The sequence below is a fragment of the Leucopleurus acutus genome (assembly GCF_964270905.1).
Source record: "Leucopleurus acutus genome assembly, chromosome: 7".
Taxonomy (NCBI): Eukaryota; Metazoa; Chordata; class Mammalia; order Artiodactyla; family Delphinidae; genus Leucopleurus; species Leucopleurus acutus.
The window spans coordinates 41275762-41285370 of NC_139150.1; the positions used below are offsets into that span (position 1 = coordinate 41275762).

General features: G+C 39.8%; 1 protein-coding gene across 1 annotated transcript; it reads right to left on the reverse strand.

Moving 5' to 3' along the window:
- Window positions 1-390: 390 nt before the first annotated feature.
- On the reverse strand, window positions 391-1287 carry ZNF487 (zinc finger protein 487; the record flags this gene model as incomplete). The annotated part of the gene is made up of 1 exon (XM_082843701.1): window positions 391-1287. One exon carries the CDS (start codon window positions 1285-1287, stop codon window positions 391-393), a length of 897 nt encoding a protein of 298 aa, XP_082699827.1.
- Between the last annotated feature and the right edge of the window lie 8322 nt (window positions 1288-9609).

The window sequence follows — 9609 nt, forward strand, 5'->3', positions numbered from 1 at the left end:
TCTCTGATGTACTGTGAGGCCTGACCTATACCCAAAGGTTTTCCCACATTTGGTGCATTCATAGGGTTTCTCCCCTCTGTGTATCCTCTGATGTAGGATGAGAGATGATTTATGGCTGAAGGTTTTCCCACATTCACTACACTCATAGAGTTTTTCTCTTATATCTGTTTTCTGATATGTAGGAAGCTTTGGCTTCTTGCAAAATGCAGTAGCACACTGATTAATTTTATAGACTTTTTTCCCTATATGTGTTTCTTGATGCTGAATGAAATTTGGCTTCTTGCAGAATACTTCCCAATCTTCATAACAGTTAAAGGTTTTCTCTCCTTTATAAATTCACTGAAGGAGTGACTTCTTGCTGAAATGATTCTCACTTTCAACACACTCATATTATCTCTTCCCCATGATAACTCCATGGTGCTTATTTAAAGTTGACTTCTCATGAAGAGACCACCTCCCACAGTCATTCAATTCATAGTGATTCTCCCTTGTATGAGTTCCCTGATGAACACTGAATGTTGGTCTATCAGAAAAGGCTTTGACATGTTCATTACATCCATAGGGCTTCTCCCATGAGCTTTCTCTCTTATAGGTAATGAAAGTTTCCCCCTCATTGAAGGCTTTCCCACATTCAGTATATTCAAAAGGAATCTTCAGGGTTTGAGTATCCTGATGCTGAAATAAGTCCTCATTTTGACTGATGGCTTTTCCAGTTCTATCATGTTCTAAAGATTTCTCTCTAGAATGAGAATTCTTGTGCTTTGTACAGAGGAGTAATTTCCCATGTGTATTAAACTCATCAAGCTGCCTTACAAAGGAGTGTCTACTACTAATGATTAATTCTGAAAGAGAATCCAAATTCATTCCATATGAGTCATATTTACCAGGTATTTTTCTTGATAAAATGAAGTTTGTATCCAGAGAAAATGTTTTTCCTAATACACTATTTCTCTCTTTAGTCGGTGTTTTGTTGTTGACAAAACCAACTTTCCACCAACGCTGGTCTTCCTTTTCCTGGCTCTTCTCCATCAGGTCAACTATGCAGAAGTCTGGGTGGCTCTGACTTTGGGACTCTTCCTCTAACATCCATGGCTCTTCTCCTTGCTGTAATTTGAAAATCGCCTCTGGTTTGATAACACAGTACCCCACTGAGATGAGGTGGCTATAGTTCTCCAGCATCACGTCCCTGTACAGGGTCCTCTGAGCAGGGTCTAGGTGCTGCCACTCCTCCTGAGTGAAGCCCATGCTCACATCCTCAAATGACACTGGCCCCTGAGATCTGTTCATTTTCTGTGGATCGAGGAAACATGTAGAGAACTACAAAGTTTGGGCTCTCCTGAAACTTGGCTCAAACCTCAGGTTCTCACAGTCTGACGGGTGGCTTGTGGAGCACAAGGATCACATAGTGCAATCAGCTATGCACATCTAGGGTCTGCTCTTTCTTGGCCTTGATCCTCCTCTGTTCTGTAGCCCTGGCGGGAGGCCTCCACTCAGATGAGGCATCTTCCTGGTGGGATTCCTCTTTATCTCACAAGATCGGCTTTGTTCCTAGGAACCAGGACCTGAACTTCACAGCGATGTCCTTTGGCTCAGTGCAGGGACGGGCACAATGCCAGATTTAGGCACAACTGTTTTTTAGGGAGGAAGCAGATGTGGATGTGCCTCCTAGCGCCGCCTCCCGCCGGCTCTGTGGTCTCGAGGCACTCGCTAGCCACTCTGATCACTTTCCGGACCTGGTGCAGTGGGGGGGCAAGGACTCCCTGCCATCCTCACAGAGTGTGCCATGGCCTCAGGGCAGTGGCCGCCAACACTACAGCGGCCTCTCTGGGGACTCGCAGACACCATAAGCGCACAAGGACCAGACTCGAACTAGCCATGGCAGCAGCTGCTGCTGGCCAGGATAGGGGCCTGAACCCCGCCCTCCCTCCAGCTCGGCCGCCCTTCACACAGGCCAAGCCCCAACCCACTCCAGTGCCCACCGCAACCCCTATACATTTTAAAAGTGATGCCTCAAACAAAACTCAAGACACTTTCGTGTAAAGGGATAAGCAAAAAGTACTATATAAAACCTATCCAAAAAACATAATACAGGACAAATGACTAAGGAAATAAGCACTTTTATGGATAAATCCATGACATAATGATAAAAATGTTCTCTGTCCAAAAGTACTCTGACCTTTTGATTATTCTAAGGCACTGGCAAAAGTTTGTCCAGACACGCTTTTGGCTTTCTCTTCAGAGAACACTTTCCTTAGGGTGAATATCCTCATGTTAGCATCTTTTTCAGCCTGCAACAGACTGAGAATGTCTCAAATCATGAAGTCCTGGTGTCTTTTTGATTAACAGTTCTTCCTCGATACAACTCATTCCTCTTGCATTTTTTTATAAGCAATAAGAAGAAACTAGGCCACACTTTAAACCCTTTGTGTGGAAATCACAGGCTAAATATCCAACTTCATCATTTACAAGCTTTGCTTTTCACATAACTGCAGGACACAATTCAGCTAAGTTTCTACGATTTTCTTCCAATTTCCAATAACATGCTCATTCCATTTTCATCTGAATCCCCACTGGCAGAGCCTTTCATGTCATATTTCTACAAAGTCTGTTCATGAGGACTTAGGTTTTCTCTACCATGCTCTTCACTTCTCTCTGAGCCCTCAGTAACAGTTAACATCCATATTTCTACTAGCAGTCTCTTTAAGGCTATCTGGGCTTGTTCTATCGGGCTCCTCAAAATTCTTTCCTCCTCTGCTCACTGGCTAATTCCAAAGGCACTTTCACATTTTAAGGTTTCACATTCCAGATACCAAAATAGCAAATTTCTATTGCTGCTATAAAAAATTTCCACAAATTTAGTAACTTAAAATAATACATATGTATTACCTTACAATTTGGGAAGGGTCAAAAGTCTGAAGTGTGTTTCAATGAGCTAAAACCAAGGTGTCAGCAGAGCTGCCTTCCTTGTAGAGGTTCTAGAGGAAAATCCATTTCCTTGCCTTCTCCAGCTTCTAGAGGCCATCAACCTTCCTTGGCTTGTAGCCCCCTTCTATCCTCAAAGCCAATAGTCAGTTAATTCTTTCTCATACTGCATCACACTGACATTTTTAAGAATCCTGCTGATTATACTGGGACCACCCAGATAATCCATGATAAAGCCCTTATTTTAAAGTGAGATGCCTAGAATCCTTAATTCCGTCTACAATCTTAATTGCCCCTCATCATGCAACAAAACAAACTAACAGGTTCTAAGGATTAGGCAGTGGACCTCTTTGGAAGTGGAAGTGCCAGTATTCTGCCTACCAAAGATAGGATGTAAGAATTTTTTAAATTAAGGGCAATTTTGTTTTTGGAAAAAAAACAGTAAAGTGAAGATACACACACAAACACAATCAAAAATGAAGAATGGAAAAATCTCTGGATGTGGTACCAATTTTAAATGTACAAAAGACTATTTTTTTTAAGCCTACAAGATTCAAATGAACATTACAACCAGCCTTCTGAAACCAGATCATTCTCCTCTAATGCAAAGTTCAAGAAAAACCAAAGAGAGGAACAGGTTTTCAACTCATTTTATGACACTATTAAACTGTTAATACTATTATCTGACAAGAACATTATGAGAAAGGACCACAGCAGACAAATTTCAAATAATATTTAAATTTTAAGTAAACTGTAATTAAATTTAAATAAATTGCAGACAAAATTTGAGGCCATCAATGCATAACAAACAATAATAACAATCACAACCAATCTGAGCTTTTTCACTGGAAGTCAAGTAATTTTCAAGGAGTCCAAGGATGGTTTTACACTGAGAACTATCAATATAATCTGCTACATTAACAAATTAAAGGAAGAACAACATATCATCATCTCAACAGAAGCAGAAAATGTAATGCAGAGAGTAAATTGAATTTTCTTAACTACTATTCTTTTTTTTTTTTTTTGCGGTATGCGGGCCTCTCACTATTGTGGTCTCTCCCGTTGCAGAGCACAGGTTCCGGACGCGCAGGCTCAGTGGCCATGGATCACGGGCTCAGCCGCTTCGCTGCATGTGGGATCTTCCCAGACCAGAGCACGAACCCGTGTCCCCTACATCAGCAGGCGGACTCTCAACCACTGCGCCACCAGGGAAACCCTCTTAACTACTATTATTAACCAATAAAAGTTATCTTCCAAAACTTACAGTAAATTTCATACTCAAATGTAAAATATTAGAAACTTTCAAGTCCAGTTAAAAACCATGAATGCAAGATCTTACTACTTCTATTCAGCAATGTACTGAAAATTTTAGCCAGAAAAACAAAACAAGAAAAAGAGTAAAATACATAAAGATTTTTGAAGTATGGCAAACATTGTTGGTTGCTGACCCAATAGCTCTTCCTCTGCCTTCTATGCTGCTAGAGTTTGCTTCCCTCTAGAGAGGCAATAAGCACCATACATGTATTTTTCCAGCATCTCTTGAGGTCAGAGAACATTTGCTGAGAGATTCCCTGGAAGGATCACTGCCTTCATTTCTGTCCTTTCAATTACTATTCAAACAACATTTCTCAGGCTTCATGTTCTTCCAACTTTCTGGAGCAATTAGCATTGTTAAACACTCTTTTGGCCACTATGATATTGATCTAACTTATTATGCATCTCTTACCTCATTACCACTCTCCCCATTCTGGCTCATTTTTTCCCTCTCTCTATCATAAAAAGAGTTTTCCAAAAGGTTCCCAAATCCAACCTTTGGATGTCTTTCCTTCACCAGCTTTCCTTCATCAGCTGTATGCACCAGAACCCTTATCCCCTATCACCTTTGTTGGCATAACTTTCACATTTGTTATCTCTTGCTCTAACCCACTACGAACGACACACTTGCGTACTTGCCTTTCCATATCATAAGTGTTCTGCTGGTAACCTAGATTCAGCCAAGTTCATAATCTTACACTGAAGATCTGCTTCTTGACATTGTTTTTCTATGAATAAGTTACTGTAATTCTTTGCTTTGTATAAATAGTCATTACTACTATACCACAATGTTTATAGCTACACAAGCTCAAATCTTAGCTTTGTCCTAATATTCTCTTCCCTACATTCCACTGCCAAACTGATCACCAAGTCTTAATGCAACCATGAGATGGTTCTACCAAGGCAAAATGGTGTCTTCCTGTTTAAATTTCCATGGACATTTCATAATTTAAACCTTCAATATTACTTACTGGGGTAGCTAGTGTCCAAAGATGGTCCCAAATGAACCACATCATCTGATATTCCTTACTATATAGTCCCCTCCCACATTGAAACTAAGCTCGCTGGCTTTGGGACACATATTAACCAACAGAATATGGCAGGGGTGCCAATTCCAGGACTAGTTTTTAAGAGGACAGGCAGATTTCACTTCCTTTCTCTTGGAATTCTCACTTTTGGGAACACTGAATCACCATGTAATAAGTCCTGCTTTCCTGAAGGCCAATCCACACCTGAAGAAACCATGGGGAGAGGCCACATGAAGAGGGAGAGAGTACTAGCTATGGCAGCATTCTTGTCAAGATTATATATGACTTCAGCCCCAACCGACTTCTGACTTCCATCATATGACACAGCAGAAAATCCACCCAGTCAAGCCAGAGAATCATGAGGCGAAAATAAGTGGGGTTGCTCTCTTAAGCTATTAGGGGTAGCTTATTTCACAGTAGTAGATAATCCAAACACCAACCTAAATCTGTGTGAAAATAACATTAGTATACCTCAATGGTGTAAAGAACTGAAGCTGAGATTTGACCAGGGTGAGACTCAGCTTACTTATAACTGATTTACAGCATTTATTCTCTAAACATGCTATACTCTCCTATCTCTAAGTCTATGATCATGTGAGCCTCTGAGAGGAAGGTCTCCAAGCATGGACAGCCCTGTATGCCTATTAAAAACTTACCAATCCTTCAAGATCAGGTTTTGTGATTCTCTTTTCCTATGAGCTCCCCTAAAGTTTTCAAAGGAATGTGGCTTTGTCCATCTCTTTTGAATCACCAAATTACTTTGCCTCTCATTTATGTGGTTTATTTAATTTTCTTTTGTCTTTTGCTTTTTGAGAATAGGTCTTTCTTGTCTACTGAATTAAAATGTACTTCTTCATCTGTGCCTCTCAACAATGCATTATAGAAATAATAGAATATTTGTTGAATGAGAGTTATAAATCCTCAATGTGCAGCTAATTTTTCAGGGCAAAATATGCTGTGGAACTAGCAAAGACAAAGTAATTGGGAAAGAGTTCTGTTTGGACAATGCTAAGATCGGGGTGACTGAAACGCAGGGAGTGTCAGATAAATTTTCAAGACTATTTTTGACATATTTTAAAAATTAGCCAATAATATTTAACAAATTTCCCTGGAAATAGTTCTCTAATATTATTTTCCATCACCCTACTAAACCATCATAACACTCTGATTCCTAATATTCTAACATTTTGGTGTCCTTGCTCTCCAAACCCAGATAAGGCATGACAATCCTTTGTCTTTCTACCAGTCTCAATTTGTGTTTCAGAGAATACAGCTACAAAGCAAAGAATAAGGTATTTAATTTTTCTGTGTTTATTAATCATAAATATTAAAAACTAGAGTAAAAAATAGCATAAAAACTCATGCTTAATTACAAATAGGAATAGATGCTCATTTCTTAACACACAGGGAAAACAAAAAACCCAAAGATTTGAAGTACAGTATGAAGTGCACCAAAAAGAATACCAGAGTAAAATAGTCTCAAATTTAAAATAGTAGCTGATAATAATTATTAGTGAGGGAAACTGCATTAGCATCTGTAACACAGCTGTTGACACCTCACAACACATAACAAGCTGTGTTGTTGCACAGCAGTCAGAATGAGTGGGAGCTTAATAAGTGCTATCCTTGGCAATAAATTAACATCATACTTTGAATATGCACAAAAATTGACCAACCCAAGCAAAAATATTTCTGCTTTCCTCCATGGAATTTTCCCTGGCAGTAAAATAAATGAAATCATCATTTAACTCTTCTCACCTGGCACCAGGGGTCAGCTCTAGGTAAAAGGCTGCTATAAGAAAGCCTCTGGCTTGTTGCTACTTAGAGCAACATTGGCATCACCCCTGAGCTTGTTAGAAATGCAGAATCTCAGGGCTACCCAGAACTCCTGAGTCTAAACCTGCAGTTGAACAAGGTCCCCAGGAAATTGGCTTGCACATTAAAGTTTGAAAAGCCCTTCTCCAGTTCATCTCACTTCTTGGTTTTCTCCTTTGATCCACTTCCCTACAGGGCATTCTTCCCTGGATAAATCATTCTTTGTACCAGGCAAGTAGGCAAGTAGCTATTTTATAGGCAGAACAATATGTTCATAACCTGCCCTTGCTGTTACTTTCTTCTTCTAACATTGTACCCGTCAATGCCTTCCCTGAGTCATCAAGCGGGCTGGCCTGATTCAGGGCAAACCAAAAGATTTTCATCTCTCTGTGATGTTTCATCCCCTTTTCACTAGAGCACAGAGAAAAGAGAGGCAATGTTGGCTGCTCTTACTCTTCCTTGCCAACTTCCCTCTTCCCTGCTGCCTTCAGAGATAGGGGCAATTAACACCCAGGGTGAGTTCAAAGAAAGCCCACTAGTATTTTCATCCATTTGCAAAATTATCACAGAACCTTCCCACTTTTAACCAAGACATGGTAGTAGCTTTAAACAAGCACTCTTCTATCCAGAGGTCTGAACTATTACAGATGTAGAAACTGTTGAATTTCTAGAGCAAAAGACAGTCTAATACCTATGTAAGCAGAACACATATCACAAACTGTGCTTGACAACTTCAAGTTCATGTAAAATAAGACAGAGCTTAACTAGCAGTTATTTATTTTAATACCTCTATAAGACTTATTTTTTTGCTAAAAAGAAAATTAATATGCTTCTGATATGGAAGAGTGAGCTTTTAAGAAACCAGTCCTCTCACAAAGAACAGTCATCATCCCTGGGCAAAATGCAAAAAAATAAAAAAAACAAACAACCACCCTCCCCCCCCCCCCCAAAAAAAAACCCTAATGGAACGATCTAGAGGGATCTGAAGACTAATAAGCAGGCATATCTGGTTAGGAGAGTTGAAATTTGGAGCAACTGAATAGAGTTCCTTGTTTTATTGTAGCTTTACCCTGAGGTCAGCCACAGTTGAAGTGATGGTTAAAATTATAATTAAAAAAACTAATCATCTTTTAACCCAGAGGAATCAGAGAAAGGAGGCTGAGAGTAACCACAACTACTAGAGAGTGATAAAGGAACCCCAGAGTGGAGAGAGGCAGAGAAGGAAATCACTGGCTGACCCTGAATCAGGCTTGCACAGGGATGACTAAAAGCAACGAAGACCTGAGGCTTAAATAACTGAACTCAGAGCTGAAACACTGCCCACCACAGGTAGTGACGGTCAGCAATTTTCATCTATCTGAATTAACTGTCTGAACGAAACAAAACTATCGACATTTGTTGAAGCAATATAACAATCCAAATAATCCACAACACAACATTTATAATATCCAGTATATAACCCCCAAATTAGCTGACACACCAAGAGCCAGGAAAATGTAACTTGTTCTCAAAGGGAAAGACAATTGATAAATGCTAATGTTACGGAACCAGGTTTGCTTTGCCTGATGCACAGCAAGCCAAACACTGAGGCGCCAAGGTTTGCAGCAAAGGAAGGGTTTATTCACAAGGCAGCCAAGAGAGGAGACAGAAGAGCAAGTCTCAGATCCACCTCCCCGAAGACAAAGGGCTTGGGGTATTTATGGGGTAAAGAATAAAAAAGTACAGCTATCTGAGGCCTGAGGAACGGTGATTACAAAAAGGTGCAGTAATTGTTCTGCACGAGTGTAGCTAAGCTACAGACCTCTGTAGGTTCAAAAAATAGAAGCACTTAGCATGATATGAGGGTGGACTTTTGGCCTTCTGATGTCAAAAAGTCACCAAGCAGACACTCACACATGCCCAGCTGGAAAGTCAGTGGTCCTATCCAGTCTTAACTGGCTCAGTTCGAACTAGACACAGCTGACTCCAAGTTCCTATAAAACAATTCAGGCAAACATCTTATTGTTTAGGCTACACGCCACTTGAAGGACATGCAGGTCTTTTGTAGAGGACCTTGATTAGTTAAGGCAGGTGAAATGGATTTGACTAATAATTACCCACAGTTCACTAACCCTGAGATGACCCAGATGTTGGACCCATTAGACAAGGATTTTAGAGTCACTATTTTAACTATTATCAGTGAGGTTAAAAAAAAAAAAAAAAAAAAAACCTCTGTTGAATGGAAAAATAGAAACAGCACATAAGTAGGAAAAATGAAAAAAAAAAAAGAACCAAAGGGAAACTTTAAAGGTATAAAATCTCAAATTAAAAATTCACTGGAGAATATAATAGCAGAATACAAGATGACAAAGGAAGAGGTGACGATCTTAAAAACAGATCGATAGAAAATACTACATTTGGAGAAGAGAGAGAAAAAGACTGGAAAAAAAGTAAAAAGAGCCTCAGAGATCTATGGGACACTTGCAAAAGGTCTTATATACAGCTGTTTATCCCAGAAGAGAAAATGGGGCAGAAGAAGTATTTGGACACA